This window comes from Microtus pennsylvanicus, chromosome 1 (genome assembly GCF_037038515.1).
Source record: "Microtus pennsylvanicus isolate mMicPen1 chromosome 1, mMicPen1.hap1, whole genome shotgun sequence".
In the NCBI taxonomy this organism is placed as follows: Eukaryota; Metazoa; Chordata; class Mammalia; order Rodentia; family Cricetidae; genus Microtus; species Microtus pennsylvanicus.
Genome location: NC_134579.1, coordinates 112,938,253 through 112,959,412, shown reverse-complemented (window position 1 = coordinate 112,959,412; position 21,160 = coordinate 112,938,253). Strand labels below are relative to the sequence as shown.

At 43.4% G+C, this 21,160-nt stretch overlaps 1 protein-coding gene across 10 annotated transcripts in view; it reads right to left on the bottom strand.

Moving 5' to 3' along the window:
* The window catches only part of Sbno1 (strawberry notch homolog 1), a 57,319-nt gene extending 37,230 nt beyond the window's left edge, over positions 1-20,089 (bottom strand). For 2 of the 10 annotated variants that reach the window (XM_075978903.1, XM_075978898.1), the window contains exons 1-9: positions 19,920-20,080; positions 13,248-13,396; positions 9,841-10,040; positions 9,184-9,312; positions 7,359-7,463; positions 4,640-4,952; positions 3,507-3,607; positions 1,495-1,591; positions 604-764 (exon numbers count right to left, since the gene is read on the bottom strand). In XM_075978903.1, coding sequence (XP_075835018.1) covers positions 604-764; positions 1,495-1,591; positions 3,507-3,607; positions 4,640-4,952; positions 7,359-7,463; positions 9,184-9,312; positions 9,841-9,885 — 951 coding nt within the window. In that variant the 5' untranslated portion in view covers positions 9,886-10,040; positions 13,248-13,396; positions 19,920-20,080. Of the gene's footprint in view, positions 1-603; positions 765-1,494; positions 1,592-3,506; positions 3,608-4,639; positions 4,953-7,358; positions 7,464-9,183; positions 9,313-9,840; positions 10,041-13,247; positions 13,397-19,919 lie in introns of those variants that run through there. The other 8 variants (XM_075978908.1, XM_075978923.1, XM_075978916.1 and 5 more) reach the window with 8 other exon arrangements.
* Between the last annotated feature and the right edge of the window lie 1,071 nt (positions 20,090-21,160).

Genomic DNA, 21,160 nt, shown 5'->3' with positions numbered 1-21,160 from the left:
TTCCAAGTTTTTTGGGCAAGAAAAATTTACCTTTACTAAAACTGTATTATAAGGGGGTGGGAAAGATGGCTCAGTGGGTAAGGGCACTAAGTGTTCTTCCAGAGGACCTAAAATTTGATTCCCAGCACCCAGGCCAAATGACTCAAAACTGCCTGTAAATAACTCTAGCTGAAGCGTGGAAAAATCAGACTTCCTCTTCTGGCCTCTGTCATTACCTGACACATGTGGAATACATTCATAAGATACACAAATACATACATATAAATACTAAAATAAACCAGGTATTGTGGTACACACCCTTAATCTCAACAGTCAGGAGGCTAAGCATATGGATCTCTTCCTTCCTCCCTTTATTTTATTGATTGATTGATTGATTGATTGAGTAGTTGGTTTTTCAAAGCAGGGTTTCTCTGTAGCTTTGGAGCCTGTCCTAGAACTATCTCCTGTAGCCCTGGTTGAATTCACAGAGATCCACCGCCTATGCCTCCCGAGTGCTGGGATTAAAGGTGTGCACCACCCACCACTGCCTGGCTGATGAATAAATTGTTTTTTTTGCATTTTACTTTATATCAAGATAAACCATCCAACTTAACTAAGAATTACCTGGGCTGCGTAGGTAACTGCCTCGAGCTGCAACGCTGAGAGCCAGCCATTATCAATGGTCTCTTCAGAGATTGAAGTTTTGTACCAAACATCAGGAGGTGTGACACTGGACAAAGAGCTAGTCTCCACTACTGCATCAGGATGACGCAGGCCAATTTTTACTAAACAAAAATTTTAGAATGTTTCATTTAAATCATTCTAGTAATATTCCCACTTTTATTACAAGATAGTATAAAATCAGTCTTATTACAGAGAAAATAGTAACTGAGCTTAACCCCAGTCCCTGGCATCCATCCCAACCCCCTGGCCCGAGAGTTGCATTGGTCTGGAATCCAAATCCCAGCAAGCCAGGACCTGATCCCCTCCCTGGGGGAGGGTAAGGACTATTCCCACAAGATATTTTAGTGGACTCCCAGAGGAGGAACATGTGGTTCTAGGTTTCTATGTGCTCCCCGCTTACCTGTCTCCCCGCCATACCCTCAGCCACCATATTTAATAAAACAATGGGCATTTTAATTTGGTTTGATCTGACCTAATTGGATTTCTTTGCACCGGCGGAGGCGCTCGTCTTATGATTTTTTTCCTAAGAGTAACCAGTCACATTGAGCTTATATATAAAGTTACTAACTATAATATACTATTCACATTTGACTAAAATGATCTAACTATACAATTTAGAGACTGGTGATGAAATAATCTAGTTTAAAGCACACCACAGTCAGGGAGCAGAGGCAGTCAGGCCTGTGTTTCAGACTTAGCTTGATATAGAAATACGTACTACTAGTCCCATTTACTATGTGTGATGTGTTAATACTAAATCTTAATTGTTTAAGAGATGATTAAGATCAAGAAAACCCAAGTCTTTCATTTTGACAAAACCTAAAGACATACATTTTATTGGCATGTACTCTGCATACGTCTCTGCATGACCCATTTCTTCCTCATCTTCTTCTTCTGGTTCATCCTCCTCTTTAACAACAGGAACTTTCTGTAACACAAAAGTACAATGAATCTTAAGTTTAGAGACAAAGGGCCAGAGTCTATGGGACCTTTTTTCAATCTGCCAATACAAGGTGCCAACTGTGTATTCTGTAAAATCTCAGTTCTTGCCTGTCTATCCAAAGGTGAACGGCAATAATGGCAACCGATGCACAAATGAGTCATCACAGGGCTCTACTCCCTCCAGCTACCATCTAGAATTACTTTGTCCCTCAATGCTCACAATCTCTCTCCAACCTCATCCTCCTTCTTTAATCCAGGACTTGAAAGAACAAGGAATATGAAAACAAAAGGTGGGACACTCCAACTCACAATCTATAAAACTAAGACTTTCGAGTATATACAAATATTAACAAAAATGACATTTCTGACAGGTTTTCTTTCCCATTGTAAATATTCCTCAAATCACGCTATCCACTCATGTGGGATGTCCTTCTGTGTATGTGGTTGCTTTATTGGATAATTAATAAAGTTGTTCTGGCCAATGGCTTAGCAGAGTTAAAGCCAGGCTGGGAAATCCGAACAGAGATACAGAAAAAGAGTAGGCGGAGTCAAAGAGATACCATGTAGCTGCCAAAGAAGACAGAGGATGGAACCTTACCAATAGGCCACAGCCTTGTGGTGATACACTGATCAATAGAAATGGGTTAACTTAAGGTGTAAGAGTTAGTTAATAAGAAACCTGAGGCTGGAGAAATGGCTCAAAGGTTAAGAGCATTGCCTGCTCTTCCAAAGGTCCCGAGTTCAATTCCCAGCAACCACATGGTGGCTCACAACCATCTGTAAAGGAGTCTGGTGCCCTCTTCTGGCCTGCAGGCATACACACAGACAGAATATTGCATACATAATTAAATAAATAAATAAGTTAAAAAAAAATAAGAAACCTGAGCTAAGAGTCCAAACCATGTTGGAATTGATATAGTTTCTGTGTGATTATTTGGGTCTGGGCTGAAGGGAAATGAACGAGCAGTCTCCATTTACAATGCACCTGGCCTTTCTTCCTGCCCATCCACTACCAGGCACTTCTTCCTCTAGTGTGTGTTTATAACCTCACCTCCTCCATAGAATTCATGTCTTCTTTATTTTTTTAATTATTTATCTTATTTTATGTGCATTGGTGTTTGGCCTGCATGTATGTCTATATGAAGAGGTCAGATCTTGGAGCTACAGTCAGTTGTGAGCTGCCATGCTGAATGCTTGGAACTGAACCCAGATCCTCTGGAAGAAAAGCCAATGCTCTTAACTGCTGAGTTATCTTTCCAGTTCCTGCCATGTCTTATAGAAGCCCTGGCTCACTGGCCTGCAAGCAAGACACCAGCTCCTTAAATCTAAATGGTGCCAAATAATATGTTTACTGAAAGAGAACTCATGAAGGAAAATCCTTTCAGACACTCATTGCACAGACATGCTACCATTCAGAAACATGTCTCATGAACTTGAGCTTAGGTACACAGCACTTCCGCAGTCAGACAGCTCCTACCCAGCTATTTATTTGGGTTTCACCAAGTTATCAAAAGTTTATGGCTAATTCCATGCTGTCATTTTTTTCCTGACCAAACATATGAATAAAAATGGTCAACCCTAGCCGGGCAGTAGTGGCACACACCACCCAGCACTCAGGAGGCAGAGGCAGGCGGATCCTCCATGAGTTCGAGGCCAGCCTGATCTACAAGAGCTAGTTCCAGGTCAGGCTCCAAAGCTACAGAGAAACCCTGTCTCAAAAAACAAAAGGCAAACAAACAAAAAAGGTCAAATGTCAACCCTGCAAAGAACACCATGGCCCAGGGAAGATGCAAGTTCAGGCCTAAGTGTTTGTGATTAATTAGCCTACGTCCACTCAACAAGCTTTCTGAGGATATTTCTAAGGTAATTTTAGCCAAGTAATTTAACTATTTAAAACTCACCATGGTGGGGGAAAAACTCCTCATTTTCATGTCATTTATCCATATTCTTGCTACTTCTTTATTAGAAGATTCTTTTTTTACTGCACCATTACTGACATCAGCTGCAGGAAGAGAAGTGGATTAAATTTTACAAGTCTCAAATTCTTTTCCTTTAGTTTAAAAATTCATCAGTTTATTCATTTCAAAAAAACAGTATCTGCTGGGCGGTGGTGGCACACACCTTTAATCCCAACACTCGGGAGGCAGAGGCAGAAGGATTTCTGTGAGTTCGAGGCCAGCTGATCTACAAAGTGAATTCCAGGATAGCCAGGGCTGTTACACAAAGAAATTCTCAAAAACAAAAAACCTGGATATTGTGGTGACAGGAGAATCCCGGAGACGCATTGGCTAGCCAGACTAGCCCCTCCCTGGAGAGAAAGGGGCTGCTAGACAGGGCAGACACAGACAGGGTGAGAGGTTTGCATCTGCCCTACCATGCACCTTTTACTTCTCTTCACAGCCCTAGCCCTTCTTAGAAATATAACATATTCGCTATCTTTCTTCAGTACAACACAAGCTCCTGGAGGGCAACGATTTCCCCCAGCAACACCTCAAAGTCAAGAAGGGAGCTGACAAAATACACTCAGTAGTTACTTATTCAATGAGCAAAAGAGGTTTCAAAGACTATAAAAACCCACATTCTTAAACTGGGTAGTAGTAGCAAACACTTTTAGTCCCAGCACTCAAAAGGCAGAGGCAGCCTGATCTATAGCCCGACTTCCAGGACAACCAGGGCTACCCCAATCTTGGGAATGGGGTGGGAGAACAAAAACCAAACCAAACCGAAAACAGAGCTAGAAAGAGAGCTCAGAAGTTAAGACAGTTTACTGCTCTTGTAAAGGACCAAGGTTCACTTCCCAGCACCCACAAGGCAGCTCACAAGAACTTCACTCCCAGTGAAATCAGATACCCTCTTCTAGCCTCCACTGGTACTTTATGCATAAGGTACACATAAATATACTCAAGACACACACACAGAAAAAATAATGAAAACACCCAAAACCACTTGTGAAACACACACACACACACACACACACACACACACACAAAATAGTATGTGAAAGCAGACGTTCAAACAGCTGAAAACAACTTACTAGCTGCAGTCGCAACTGGCTGAGCAATGTTAGCAGGTGGTTTCAGTTTCATGAGTTCATTTAGACTATTATTTTTCAGTAAATCCTTCAACTGAACCTGGTCTTTTGAAGGAGCAGGGGGCAAGGCATTTCGTACTGCTGGTGCTGAGACTGAAGGACGTGTGTTTGCCGTAGTCTGGATAAATTTTGTCAAAGTGATGGTTTGCCTATTGGTTGTTGCAGGTGGTGTTTTAGTCATTACAATTGTAGATCCCAAGGTCGGAAGTTGATTTATTTGATTCAGCACAAATGTTGTAGTGGATGGAGGCTGCTGCTAGAAAAGAAAAAACACTTTACATACTCAATTTGACTCTGCTGGTCTGCAGATGTAAACCTAGTAATCCATTTAGAAATCTAAAACTAGATGCTAGATAGAGGGCGCAAAATGGAAAGCTGCAGGCACAAGAGCCTTCAATCTCCAGCACACAGGCCACATGTCCATCAAGCAGTCATGCACATCTGTTCACACCAATGCTCTGACAGCGACATGAGGCAGAGAGAGAGAGATCTGTCTCCACCAAGGTGAAAAGTGAAAACTGTTCTCTGACCACATGCCTGCGGGGTACGTATGAGCTCAGAGTCAACATACATACAATCTAAACTTTATTCTATTCTTGTTTAACTAATGGTACTTTATTTCTACTTTAATGACTAGCTATAAATTATCAGGCTAAAAACACAACAATCAGAAAAGGGTGTAGTAGTAATTTGACACTTTATATTAAGCATAAGAAAATTATAAAAATTATAATGAGAAGCTATTCCAATCTATCTGTGACTTACAATAATAACTCTAGACCTAGCAACAACCAAAAAAAAAAATTCTATCCAACACTGCCCACCAGGCAGACATATAAATCACTTAAGACCCAGGTTTTGAGGTCAACTTTTTTTTTAAAGATTGCTACTGTTGCCAGGCATGGTGGCACACATCTTTAATCATAGCACTTGGGAGACAAAGGCAGGTGGATCTTCTGGTTTGAGACCAGCCTGGTCTAGAGAGCGAGCCAGGACAGCCAGGGCTACCCAGAGAAGCCCTGTCTCAAGAAAACAGAAAGGCTGCTATTGTCATTTAATTTACTGTATTTCTTTTCATTTGTATGGCTAGGGTATGTGCAGGTTCCTATGGAAGCTCGAGGCACCAGAACCTTTTTAAGCTGAAGTTACAGACATGTGACAGCTGCCCAATATGGGTAATTAATTCTGCAATAGCAATAGTTAACTGCTGAACCATCATTCAAGCTCTTTGAAGCCAACTTTCTGTTAATATTGCACTTCTTTTCGTTAAAAACAAAAACCTTTCAATTTTTCCCAAATGTGTGGAAGCAAGAGGGGAACTTGAGGGACTCAATTTTCTCCTTCTACTGTATGGCTCCAAGGGATATTTAGGTCTTCTTTCCCCCCAGGACAGGGTTTCTCTGTAGCTTTGGAGCCTGTCCTGGAACTAGATCTTGGAGACCAGGCTGGCCTCAAACTCAAAGAGATCTGCCAGTCTCTGCCTCCTGAGTGCTGGGATTAAAGATGTGCGCCACCACCGCCTAGCTGATACTTGGATCTTAAGGCATGGCAAGGCAACAAGCATCTTTACCACTGATCCATCTCAAAGACCCAACACTGTCTTTCCTGTTCAATGCTGTTTGCCATCGTATGGGTCACACTACATTCTAGAGTCTAAAAAGACAAAGATAACTAAGATAATTTAGTCAGGTGAACACCAAATACTGGTAATTAGGTGGTTACTCTCAACAGTGCTGTTAGAGAGGAGGTAAAGTGAGAAGAAAGCAGGGAAGAGGAAAGAAAAAGCTGAGCACAGTGGCTCAAGACTGTGAGAGCCGAAGTTGGCAAAGAGATGTAGAATGTGTAGAAATTGAGCACAAGGCCAACATGACCTACAAGAGACCCTATCTCAAAAAATTAAAAAAATGAAATAAAAATAGAGCCAACTTGAAAATGCTATTGTCTTTAAGGTTACTATGTATTTCTGCATATCATTGGTGTTTATGTTTGTCCTTGTGCCACTGGGGATCATCCCAGGGCCTGGCATCTGCAAAGCTAGTCCACCACTAAGCTACAACTCTAGCCCCTTTCCATAACTCTTTCAATAAAATCTTCTAGACTGCTATTTACCACTTCAAGTATTTTTTTTTTCTTTTGGTTTTTCAAGACAGGATTTCCTGTGCAACAGTCCTGGCTATCCTGAGACTCACTCTGTAGACCGGGCTGGCCTCGAACTCAGAGATTCACCTGTCTCTGCCCCCCAAATGCTGGGATTAAAGGTGTGCACCACCGTCTGACTTATTTACCACTTTTACACTAACAATACAAATTGACAAATTTTAACCAGTTCAACCAATAATTTTATATCCTTTGGATTTTGTTGATATTGGTTAAATTTGAGCCAAGGTCAAAAGAACTCTTTCTGTAAAGCACAATTAATCACATTAAAGCTATAGCAAAACAATTGACAAAAGCCAAGGCAGCAAACACTGAAAATAGTGAGGTAACATGTACATTCATCTCACCAATTTTGTTTTTAATAATTTACAATACGCTAGCATCCTCTGGGACATAGGGAAAATCAAGGCTAGCCAGGGCTAAAGATCTTATTTAAAATAAAGTTATATTTTTGCTACCACCCTAAGCCATTCTAGAAGTAATACCAAATCTGAGTGGCTCTTACCCTCACATTTAACAGTGCAGGAGTAGACATTGTCTCTGGTTCTTGTTTAACAGGAACTGCTGCTTCTGTCTCCAAACCTAGTTCTAATGCACTAAGTGGCATCGACTGGAGAGAAAATACAGAGAAAGGATGGACAGCAGTGAATTCTGTTTCAAGAACAAGAGTTGCATTTACTTTATTAAAAAGAAAAAAATGAAACTTCAGAGCTGGATTTTACTTGGGAGGTAGAGCACTTGCCTAGCCTGTAGAGTCCTTGGCTCAGACCCCAGTACCATACACACAAAAGATTTACAATCAAACAGGATGTACAATCACTAAACCAGTTATAACAATAATATTGGTCAGCATAAATCTCCACAACACTACATTAATATCAGAACATTATTTTTGCAAATGTAAAGAGAAGGCACACACACAAAAAAATAATTCTCTTTCTATATGAATGCTAAGAAGTAAGAAAAGCAGTATCTTGGGGCTGGAAAGATGGCTCAGAGGTTAAGAGGACTGACTGCTCTTCTAGTGGTCCTGAGTTCAATTCCCAGCAACCACATGGTGGTTCACAGCCATCTGAGATCTGGTGCCCTCATCTGGCCAGCAAGCATACAGACAGACAGAACACTGTATACATAATAAATAAATAAATCTTAAAAAAAAAAAAGCAGTATCTTGGCTTTGATGCAAATAATATCTACTTCATTAATAAAAACGGCATAAAAACAATATTCACAAGATTATTTTATTTGTTTGTTGTGTACACAGTGTTCTTCCTGCATGTGTGCATGAATGTCAGAAGAGGGCACCAGATCTCATTACAGATGATTGTGAGCCAACGTGGCTGCTGGGAATTGAACTCAGGACCACTGGAAGTCAGCGCTCTTAACCTGAGTCATCTCTCCAGTCCCTCATGTGTATATTTAAAATTAAGCTTTATTGCTGGGCGGTGGTGAATTATACCTCTAATTCCAGCACTTGGGAGGCAGAGGCAGGTGAAGCACTGAGATTTCAAGGCCAGTCTGGTCTACAAATGAAGTTCCAGAGCAGCCAGGGCTACAAAGAGAACTTGTTTAGAGCTGGAGAGATGGCTCAGAGGTTAAGAGAACTGGCTATTTTTCCAGAGGACCTGAGTTCAATTCCCAGCAACCACATGGTGGCTCACAACCATCTATAATGAAATCTGGTGCCCTCTTCTGGCCCACAGGATACTGTATGTACAATAAATAAATGAATAAATGTTTTAAAAAAAGAAAAGAAAAAGAAGAAGAAAGCCGGGCGGTGGTAGCGCACACTTTTAATCCCAGTTCTTGGGAGGCAGAGGAAGGCAGATTTCTGTGAGTTCGAGGCCAGCCTGGTCTTACAAAAGCTAGTTCCAGGAGAAAAATCAAAAAAAAAAATAAAAATAAAAAAATGAAATTAAAAAGAAAGGAACCCATCTTAGAATCCTTCACAAAAAAGTTAAGGTCTACTTAATATCTTTTTCTAAAATGTTAATTAAAGAGCTGAGGCTATACATCAGCAGTGAAGTTGCTTAGGATAGCACAAGTGCCAGGGTTCAATCACCAAAACTACAATCAGGAAAAAACTAATGCTAATAATAAATGACGCCAGGCGGTGGCAGTGCGCGCCTTTAATCCTTTAATCCCAGCACTAGGGAGGCTAAGGCAGGGGATCTCTGTGAGTTCAAGGCCAGCCTGATCTACAGAACTAGTTCCAGGACAACTAGGACTGTTGAAACCCTGTCTCAAAAACAAAACAACAACAACAACAAAAAGGGCAATGGAAATTGCAAATTAAGATGAAATTCCGGAGGATTTAGAAAACTTGTTACCTGTTGAACTGAAGGAGGAGTAGGAGTCGTGAGCCCAGCATCTCCACCATCAACATCAAAGAGGTCGTTCGGACTAATCCCACTCTCGCTCAAGGCAGCAAGCAGTAAATCTTGCCCTGGTTCCACCATCTTAGAACAAAGTGAAAAATATTAACTCTCTTCTAAACACAATCCAACATTTTCTATCAGAGCTGTTCATCCAGTACTTACGAAGAACCTGCTACATGTTGGAAAAAGAGAACATCTTTGACCCCAGTAACCTCACACTAAAATAAAATGAAAGGACACAGAAATACAGCATTCAGAGCCAAGAGTCTCTTACTCCTTGGCCTTTTGACTAAAATCAAGAGTTTATTCCTAAACACTATGAAGCTGGGCATGGCAGTACATGCCTTTAATCCTAGCACTCAGGAGGCAGCAGAGGCAGGCTACTCTCTCTCTCTCTGAGTCTACGGCCTGCCTGGTCTACACAGTAAATTCTAGAACATCTAGGGCTATAAAATAAAATAAAAACACACACTACAAGGTCAAAGGAGGCAAAAGTGAACTCTGCACAGGTTCCTAGGTAGATGATAATACTGAATTCAGGGGAAGAAATAATCAGAAAGACAAGTGTCTTCTGAACCCTGCATTCCAATTAACTGTAAATTCACATACCAGGGACCCACACATGAGAAGGTTATGATCTGTGGTCTCACTCATCCTTCTACAATGATACAGGCCACTACTGGGTTTTCAGATGCAGGACAGCTTGGCACAACAGTTTCTTATGTAGAGAGATTACTGACGGCAGTATAAGAGCAAACTGAGGGAACTCGGGAAGACATCTACTGCAGCAAGCACTGGGACTGCAGTGGCTAGGAGAAAGAAGACAAGTATGTTCTACGGTATTTAGCAAAGAGACTATAGATTTAAAATTAAAACCTGGGGGCTGGACCTGGCAGTGGCAGGAGGAACACACCTTTAATCCCTGCACTGGGGAGGCAGAGGCAGGCAGGCAAATCTCTGAGTTTGAGGCCTGAGAAACCCTGTCTCAAAAAACTCAAAAAAGAAGAAAAAGCCATGGGCTAGAAAGTTGGGTTAATTGTTAAGAGCACTTTCCACTCTTCCAGAGGACCTAGATTCAGTTACCAAATTACCAAATACATGCATACAAAATGCCCATATGCATAAATTAATTTAAAAACTTTAAATTTTAATTTTTCTAAATTACACATACATTCTTGTGGTAAGTTTTTCCTAGGAAATACATTATGTTACATACACAATATACCTCAGCTGTGTGATGCGTGGCATCCCACACAAAGAGGGTTAGTTAGCAAAGCACCAAAGCTGCAATCTAATAGACAGCAACTGTTAAAGAGAAAGTAAACAGAGAAATCCTCAGCCCGGTCTATGTCACATTTACCAGTGCATCATTTAGATAGAAGGAAGTTCTAAGTCAGGTGAATATTCTTACTGAAACCGAAGTTTTGTAGAAAACAAAGTTTTCTAAAAAAATTTTCAGAGAAAGGAAAGGAAGTCTGAGATAGAAAACCATCTTGGGGACTGGAGAGATGGATCAGCAGTTAAGAGCATTGCCTGTTCTTCCAAAGGTCCTGAGTTCAATTCTCAGCAACCACATGGTGGCTCACAACCATCTGTAATGAGGTCTTGTGACCTCTTCTGGCCCGCAGGCATACACACAGACAGAATATTGTATACATAATAAATAAATAAATATTAAAAAAAGAAAAAAGAAAACCATCTTGGGCAGTAAAAATGATGGGTTAAGGAAAGTCAATAGGAAATCCCCCAAACTGCCAGTCAGGCTCTCATACACAACAGCACCTAAGCTCACAGCAACCTAGGCAGCCTTGTGATATAACTGAAAAGTTACAATTTAAATTGACATAATCATACCTTTGCATAGACAAAGTGAAAGATTAGAATCCAAATAGTAAAAACTCACAAAGCTCTTTCCAGCAAGGAGACAAAAAAATGACACCATGCTTTAATGTTCTGCTCTGGGATGAATGCTAGGCACTTGAACTAAAATGGAAAAGAAGAACTCCAGATTAAGTGGAAGCTGAGGGGCCGGGCAGTGGTGGCGCAGGCTTTTAATCCTACCACTTGGGAGGCAGAGGCAGGCGGATCTCTGTATGAGACCAGCCTGATCTACAAGAACTAGTTCCAGGACAGGCTCCAAAGCCACAGAGAAACCCTGTCTCGAAAAAAAAAACAAAGGGGGGGGGATGTTTGAGGTAAATAAAATAAATGTGAGTTAAAGACCAGGCTAGACTAGGCTGCACAGTTAGACCCTGGCTCAAAGTAAGAGGGAACAACGGCTGGAGAGATGGCTCAGAGGTTATTAAGAGCACTTGTTTAATTGGCAGAGGACCAGGGTTTGTTTCTCAGCATTCACGTGGTGCTAGAATTTTTTGTTTTGTTTTGTTTTTTGTTTTTTTGTTTATCGAGACATGGTTTCTCTGTAGCTTTGGTGCCTGTCCTGGAACTAGCTCTTGGAGACCAGGCTGGTCTCAAACTCACAGAGATCCACCTGCCTCTGCCTCCCAAGTGCTGGGATTAAAGGCGTGCGCCACCATCGCCCAGCGTGGTGCTAGAATTAAAAGACTGCTCCACCATGCCTGGCCTCACTGAGCTTGTTTTTTTTCTTTCTGACATCATTTTTCTGTGTAGCCTGGCCTCAAACTCACAGAGATCCACCTGTCTCTGCATCCCAAGTGTTGGTGACCACTACCTGGCCTTACTTAGTTTTTTAACTGTTTCCTTAACAATAAAGATTAATAGTACAAAAACAAGGAAGGGAAGAATTTTTTGATACTCATCCAAGGAAAGATGCCCATGGGAACACAGGGCATGATCAGAGCTCATCTCAACGGGCACTTTTGGAGATGGCAGTGCTTTAGTCATTCCAAAGGTTGTTCATCAAAAATGAACATATGTAACTTCTACCTGTTGACGAAAATTAAGGGGACTTGAGGATAAAAGTGAGATGATACCTAACATAGATAAATAAGACCTGAAACTAGGGGCTGGAGAGATGGCTCAGCGGTTAAGAGCATTGCCTGCTCTTCCAAAGGTCCTGAGTTCAATTCTCAGCAACCACATGGTGGCTCACAACCATCTGTAATGAGGTCTGGTGCCCTCTTATCGCCTGCAGACATACACACAGACAGAATATTGTATACATAGCCGGGTGGTGGTGGCGCACGCCTTTAATCCCAGCACTCGGGAGGCAGAGGCAGGCGGATCTCTGTGAGTTCGAAACCAGCCTGGTCTACAGAGCTAGTTCCAGGACAGGCTCCAAAGCTACAGAGAAACCCTGTCTCAAAAAAACCAAAAAAAAAAAAAACTTGTATACATAATAAATAAATATTAAAAAAAAAAGACCTGGAACTGGCTCGAGGCCAGTCTGCTCTACAGAGTTCCAGGACAGTCAGGAGAACAAAGAGAAACTCTGTCTCAAAAAAAAAAAAAATCTAAAAAAGTTCTGGCCCAGTACTGAGAAAAACAACAAAATATGAAGAAACACAGTGTGAGACCCTTGGACCCCACTAGGAATGATTTGAATGTTAGATGTATCTTTCTCATACAGGGATCTATCTATGGAGCTTTCCAGGCAGTTTGACACATATCTTCTAGTCATTCTGTTCTGCAGGAAGCAAGAGAACAAGACAGAGCACTTACCCCATTTTCTAACTGCATTAAGCAACTCTTAGTATTTAATCATATCCCACATGCAACAGACTCACAGAACTTCAGTGAAAGCCCTTGAAAGCTGCACTGGTCAATCTCCTGGTTTTATGAAAGCAGCTTCATGGGGGGGGGGGGGGGATTTCACAATATGAATCCAAAACACTGCTGCATGTAGAAACTGTCACTGTGTCTACCACGGAGTTCATATTTCAGGTGACAACTGCCAGGTAGCAATCTAACAAGCCTAACAATTACCACACAGTCATCAACTGCGAATGGACATCAAAAAGTTTCACTTTTGCCAAAAGCACATCTGAAGGCATACATGGAGAGGCTGGTATACGGAATGTGTATAGAAACTATACCACTTTGCCAGGGAATCCTGAGAAGCAATGTCACCCAAAAGAGCAGAAAGTACAGCACTCATTAACACCAACATCGACCCTTATCAGCAGGGATGAGACAGAGGAGACTAGAGCTCTTCATGGGTCTGAGCAGATACAAGGGACATCATCTGCAAGGCAAGAGATCAGAAAGAACAGAGGTTCAAAACTGGGTGCATCACCCAATAGTGCTCTAATACAGTCAAGTTAAACAAAACAAAACAAAACAAAACAAAGCCAAGCAGTGGTGTGGCAGGCGCCTTTAATCCCAGGGAGGCAGAGGAAGAGGGATCTCTGTGAGTTCAAGGCCAACCTGGTCTAAAGAGCTAGGACAGACTCCAAAGCTACACAGAGAAACCCTGTCTCAAAAAACAAAACAAAAAAAAATTTTATTAATGGCCAAAAACAGTCGTGAATGCCTTTAATCCTAGCACTTGGCACGCAGAGGCAGGCCGAACTCTGAGTTCGAAGCACTCTGCCTCAAAAAAAAAGGAGGTGCGCGCACACAACAATAGGGTTGGCAGGGCACATGTGAAAAGTAAAGGAAAACTTTGTAGAGTCATCTCTGTTACCTTAACAGTGGGATCAATTTCAAGTTGTCAGGCTTTTGCAGTAAGCACATTTACTAAGCCGCCTCCCTGGCCCTTAACTACTATTTTGATAAACCTGAGTATACAAAAAGATCCCCCCCCCTTTTTTTATAACTGCTACACCACTATACTTTCCAGACTAAAAACTTTTAATGACAGCAATCCATGCGCCTTAGTTAGGGTTTCTATTGCTGTGAAGAGACATTGTGACCACCACAACTCTTATTAAGGAAAACATTTAGTTGGAGTGGCTTACAGTTCCAGTTATCATCATGGCAGGGAGCATGGTGGTCTACAGGCAGATGTGGTGCTGGAGAAGCAGCTGAAATCCTACATATTTCAGGCAAAGACAACTGAGCCACTGGCAGTATCCCGAGCATAAGAAACCTCAAAGCCCGCCCCTACAGTGACACACTTCCTCTAATAAGGCCATACCCACTCCAACAAAATCATACTCTCTAATAGTGCCACTCCCTATGAGTTTATGGGGGCCAATTACATTTGTACTATCTCGCCATCTAATAATTCATTTCTAAAATAGTTCTGTAAGGGGATGGAGAGATTGCTAAGTGGTTAAGATCACTGACTGCTCCTGCAGAGAACGTAGGATTTGATTCCCAGCACCTACACAGAGGCTCAGAACCATCTGTAACTCCAGTTACAGGGGATCCAGCACTTTCTTCTGGCCTCCAAGGCACCAAGCACACATGTGGTATATATACATATACACAGGCAAACACCCATACACATAAAATAATAAGAAAAATTTAAATCTTTTTAGCCAGGCACCTTTAGTCCTAGCACTTGTGAGGCAGAGGCAGCTAGATCTATGAGTTCAAGTTCAGCCTGGTTTAGAGTGAGTTCCAGGATATCTAGAGCTACAAGAGAGAAACCCTGTCTAGAAAAATCAAAACCAAACAACAACAAAAAAAAACTTAAAAAAAATAGTTCTATAAAATACTACTTAAGTGTCTCACATCTAATTTATGCAGATAATCAGATATCTAAAGACAATTGGCAGACATTTCCAAATGTACATGGATACTATCGCTTAGTATTTTTGCCTGAACAAATAACAAGCTGGGCATGATGGTGAAAGTCTTTAGCTTAGCACTCAGAAGGCAGAGACAGGTGGACCTTTGAATTTGAGGCCAACCTGGTCTACAGAGTTCCAGGACAGCCCGGGCTACACAAAGATACCCTATCTCAAAAAATAACCCACCGTTTTGTTTTGAAACTCTTCTTAAGTAGCATAGGGACAGCTGGCAGCACAGGCCTAAGACCCTAGCTACTCGAGAGACTGAGGCAGATAGATGACCTATTCAAACCAGGCTGAGCTATAGAGTTCAGCACAGCCTGCATGTTTTAGTAAAAGCCTCCTTCAAAATAAACATCACAAAGGGGTCTGTGGGCACTACTCAGTGTTAAAGAAGCAGGCTAGCATGGCCCAAATTCCTAAATTCAAATTACTGAGACACATAGAAAGACAGAAAGTCACAGGCACACACCTCACCTTTCAAAGCATGCCTGATTCAAGCCTCGGCTTCAGTTCCCCATCATACTAGACTGAAGACTGGCATTTAGTTTAATAATCTGAGGAAGCCGGCAATGCCAGCACTTACAAATTGAAGGTAGAAGGATTAAGACGTCCAAGGTAATACTCAACTATATAAGGACTTCATGGCTAACCTGAGGCACATATGACCCTGAAAAACTAACAGAGCTAGATGTGTAATGCACACTTTTAATCCCAGCACTTGGGAGGCAGAGGCAGGTGAATCTCTTGAGTGGAGGCCAGCCTAGTCTACAGAGTGCATTCTAAGACAGCCAGAGCTGTTACAAAGAAACCCAGCCTCAAACAAACAAATAAAATTATACCCACAGGTGTGTACAGACACACACTTTTAACCTCAGCACTCAGGAGGCAGACAGGTGGATCTCTTTTGAGTTTAAGGCCAGCCTGGTCTACAGAGTGCGTTCCAGAATGGGGGGGGGGGACAAGAAAAAATGGAGAAGGGAAAGCAAAACTCTTTATCACTAATACCTCAAATTCAATTGGCTGATACCTTTTTTTTTGGTTAAGTTTTTTGAGGCAGAGTATCTCACGTGGCTCAGGGTGACCTTCAATTCCTAATCCTGAATGCACCCCCCCCCAGTGCTAGGATTACAGTCACACACTCTGACATCTTTAATACTTTTTATGGATAGGTTTTTCTTTCCATCCTCCACATACCCAAGAGTATCTTTTTGTCACAAAGGAGCTAAGGCCTAGAGAGGAAGAATGCAACAAGGTAACAAGTATACAAGCTTGGAATCCAATTCTAAACCCAGGAGACCAATACCTATACCTAACTTCTCCATATCCCTGCCCTTCCCAGCCCAATGGGTGGCCTCCATATTCACAGGCTCAACATTCCCAAGTTCAATGGGGAAGGTGGCACATGAATCCCACCCAGCAGTTAGGTCAGAACTTCCAAGCCAGTCAAGGCTACACAGTGAAAACTTCCTTTCTTATTTTCAAAAAAAAAAAAAAAAAAAAAAAGCTTCAATAGACAATAAAAATACTGCATGAACACACATACTGCTCACTAGGTAACTAGTGCCAATAGCTCCTCCTACATCATATATACCTAGTAAGTATTGTAAACAATCTGGAGACGAAGGGCCTACCTTACATGCAAATGTGACACTACCACAAATGGGACTTAAGCACCTACAAACTTTTCCTATTTTCTGGAGTCTTGAGCTGATCCCTTTAGATACCAAGAGGCTACTACTGCACCACTAGTGTTTCCTATCTGTGGTTGACAATTTAATGGTAGACTGTCAAAGTAGTTTACAGTATTATAGCCAACATAATCAAATATCAGAGTATAGTAAACCATTCCAAAACACACAGGTATCAAGAGCAAACATTTTATGAGATTTTGTGTTTTATGCACTAGCATTAGGTCACAAACAATTCCTACTGTAGAATATAATAAAACCACCTGGAAATAGTCTTCTATTTTGTTAAACCCCAACAAGTAAGTTTATCTGATGTGTTTTGAGCTACCTTTAACTGACTTCCTCCTCTTCAAGAACCCGACCATTAGCTGGCCTTTAATCCCAATATTAAGGAGACAAAGGCAGGCAGATCTCTGGGTTCGAAGCCAGTCTGGTCTACAGAGGGAGTCCCAGAACAATCAGAGTTATTACAGAGAGAAACCCTATCTGGAAAAACAAACAAACAAAAAAACAAAACAAAAACCCTTCCATTTATAAAATGTTCTGTGGCATCTCAACCATTGTTCTAAAGCTGGACAAATTAAAACCTTATCAAAGTGGATCTGCTAATCAGCATATAAAAACCACAGTCATTTTATTTATTAGTTGTTTATTTAAAAGGAAAACCTCTCAAAAACTATCTTTACGTGAATCTTTAAAAAAAAATCTATTTTATAGCCAGGCATAGTGGTGCACACCTTGAAACTCAAGAACTCAGAAGGCAGCAGCAGGCAAATCTCTGAGTCCAAGGCCAATCTGGTCTACATAGTGAGTTCCAGGACAGCCAGGGATATACAGGGAGACTCTGTCTCAAAATAATAACAACAATAATAATTACATTCATTGGAGAAGATGCACGGTGCTATGGCTCCCATGTGTGGAGGTCAGAGGACAAGTGTTCTCTGCTTCCACCATGTGAATCCCAGTAATCACACAGTAGTCAGACTTAGTAACAGTGTCTCAACCAGCTATGCCATCTCAGTGGCCTCTTCAGATGACCTTTAAACGTAGGCAAGCAAAGCTCAGGGGTCTACTGTACCTCTTGAGAAACTACTTGGCAGGACCAGACCAGTGTATTCTCACCCTTGCCAGATGGCAAGCCTCACCTCAACATTCAACTTAAACACCAAAAAGCACCAAAGCCATATCTAAACATGGATGAGGTCTTTGAAGCACAACTTTTCTAAAGCATATAAACCACTGGACAGTGCAGGCCTACAAGTCCATCATCAGGGAAGCTGTGACAAGAAGATCTTGAGCTGGAAGCCAGCCCAGCTACATAAGGAAATTATAAGGAATCAGTCTCAAAAATAAAAGCCTAAAAAAATAAAAAAGCTTATCAAGAGTCTCATCGGGCAGTGGTGGCACATGCCTTTAAGGTACTCGGGTGGCAGAGGCAGGTGGATCTCTGTGAGTTCGAGGCCAGCCTGGTTTACAAGAGTTAGTTTCAGGATAGGTTCCAAAGCTAAAGAGAAACCCTGTCTCGAAAAACAAACAAAAAGAGAATCAAGAGTCTGGGTTGGTGGTGGCACTCAACTATAACAGCAGCACTGGGGGAGTCGAAGGCAGGCAGATCTCTAAGCGTTTACGGTTAATCTGGTCTACAGAGTGAGTTGACAGCCGGGTCTACAGAGAATCCCCCTCTCAAAAAATGAAAACAAAAAGCAAAAGTACACACACATCACATTGGCCATTTTTAAGCAGTAACTTCAAAGAACTTAAGACTTTTATAAAAGTGCGTAACATAAAATTCTTGAATGAACCAATAAACGTAGGCTCTCTTTTTTAACATTTATACAGCAACTAAAGTGAAGTTGGATTTAAAATTCTAAAGGGAGTTGCACGGAATGAAGTTAAACTGCAAGCAAAAGCCAGAATAAAGAAGTCTTCTCTCATTACTTGGAAAAAGACTTTATATAAAGATGGAAATTAACATTCCTGCACTATCAGAATCAATGTCCTACTTAAGTCACCAGCGGCAAATGTCATTTCAACCTATAAATTCTTTGTAAACCCATCGTTTGCATAACAATTCTTTCTCCAATGCTATGAAAATCTACCCTAACTTTGGGGCCTTAAGACTGTTAACCAATAGAACTCTATGCAAATGCTAAATAAGGTGACCGGCTCTAGGACACTTTGGGTTTGACAGGTCGCTGGACCCTCCCGGATGACTCTTTAGAAGCCTTCTTCCCCCCCTTTAGTTCTCAAAGTCTAGAGAAAATAAACATTTTACTCAAAATATCGTGCAAACAATCGACGTTTAAAGGTCAAAGGGGACCCGTTTTTAACCTTCCCTCAACACGTGTTCAGCACAAACTTCCGGGTGCAGCTACAATTGGCTGCGCAATTCAATGGATTAAAACGATGCTCTCGTGGGCTCTCATTTTATCTCCAATCTTCCCCCCTCGTGCACGCTTCTCAACCAGCGACTCCCCCAAACAAAAGCATCCCACAGCAAACGGAGCAATTACATGAAAGGAGCTTTCTACCTAGCAGCATCAAGTTAGTGGTCCGCAAACATTAACCAAACTGAAGCACAAAGCCGGGATATAAAGGGGAGGAGCTGGACGCCGGGGTCAGGAAAGCAACAAACACACGGTTTCGGACAAATCCAAGGCTACGAAGCGGTGGAGCCCATCCCACGCCACTCCCGGGAAAACACCAGCAGACACCGCTTTGAGGAACTTGGGTGCGCACTACATCCACCACTACTAAGGTGAGCAGATGTCCAACCGCCATCGCCCTCCTCACGGATTGCGCTCAGAGTCTGAAGCTGCACTTACTTCAGGGAAAGCTAAAGTCGCCACGGCGAGGCGTGAAGGTGTTCCCCACGTGTCCCACGCACCCCACCCGCCAGGGAACCAGGTTCAGGAAGGGCATCCCGATGGGGCCCACCGGTTCCCGGAATAGGGGTAATGGGCCTGAGTGACTCGAGCAGGATCTCCGCCTCACTTTCACCGCCCGTCTCGGCTCTGTAAGAGGGGAGAAGGCGAGGGACGAGATCGCCCGTGGAGCCGCCGTGCGCACGGCCGAGCTGCCCCGCCTCGGTGCTGCTATCCGGCTCGGGACAGCGGGACTCCCACAGAGACGGCGCTGCCTGGCGGAGGACGCCGAAACCAACGGGGCGGCCAGCGGTATGAGAACGAGCAGCGGGCGAGCGAGGCCCGGGCAGCCGTGAATTGGCCGCCTCCCCCCACAACCGGCCCCACACGGACCCCGAGGAGCGCTGGTGGGAGTGGGAGGCTGTCCGGACGGACGAGCGTGGAAGGAGAAAAGGACTGAGGGAATGACTTACTTTATCCGCCGGACCCGACGCCAGAATAGCTTCTCCCGGTCCGTGAGCGCGTGAGGAGCCGGAGGCAACAGGAGCGGAGGCGGCGGCGGCGGCGGCAGAAGCGGCGTCCGGCTCTGCCTACCTCCCCGCCGCCATCTTGACGCCCCTCCTCCCGACCCCCCGCCCCGCAGGAAGAGGGGGCGGGGCGACGGGTCAGGTGTCGCGCGCACGCAGCGCGCGCCACGCCCCACGTGACTCCCTCCCCCATCCCTTTTTCCGCCCCGCCTCCTTCCTAAGTGAAGGAAGCTGATTCGCCCCCCCCATCTTGGCCGCCCCCTCTGCCTTCGCCACCAAAACCGGACTCCGCCAGGTCCCGCTACCCTGGTACCAGTGATGGGATCCAAGAGAATTCCGGAACCCAAACGGTCCATTACCGCGGCTCCGGGGTGGGCGAAGGGAGAGGGGGCCGGGTTTCGGAGAAGGGGGAGGGGGCAAGGCGAAGGCGGCCTAGGACAGTCACGTGTCCACTGCTTCCGCCGCCGCTAACTGATACCTCGCGAGAATACCGTTCCCCCACCCGTTCTGTTCCATGGGCTGTCGGGAAGAAGGTCGTCTTCTCCTGGGTGCCACCGGCAGGTCAGCCTGTGCGTCTGTGCGCATGCGCCCCACCCCTGCCGCCGCCGCCGCCGTCGTAGTCCGTCTAGTAAGGCCCCAGGGCTATTTTCAGAACCTTGGCATTAGGTAGCAGTCCTTGTGCTGTTTCTGACACTTGGCGAGCTCTTCATTGAGCATGCTAGAAAAAAAACGTAGTCATTGTTCTGAAGCTTGCTTGAGCTTTATTGAACTTGATTGACTCGAAAACCGCAGTGAGCCTCTGGGCACGTCCATGGTCATTATCTCACGTAGAACAGAGCTGGACTGTCCCATTCTAGACTCTGCTGCATACCAGGGCTTCCCCTGTAGCTCTTTGCTTGTTCGTTTTCATATTTTCAACATTCAGGCTAACACATTAACTTCTTGGTCACCCTTTGACAGGAGAATGCAGCTTGACGCCGTTACTTAGGTGATAGGCATGCCTGGGCGTTTCTTACCCCCTTATGGCTGAGCATCTTTTTCGCCCTGTGCTGAAAACAAACTGCACTCTTGTTTTGACCGTTGAGTGTGTGAACTCAGCCAGGCAGTGGTGATACACACCTTTAATCCCAGCACTTGGGAAACAGAGGTAGGCTGATCCCTGAGTTCTAGGCCAGCCTGGTCTAAAA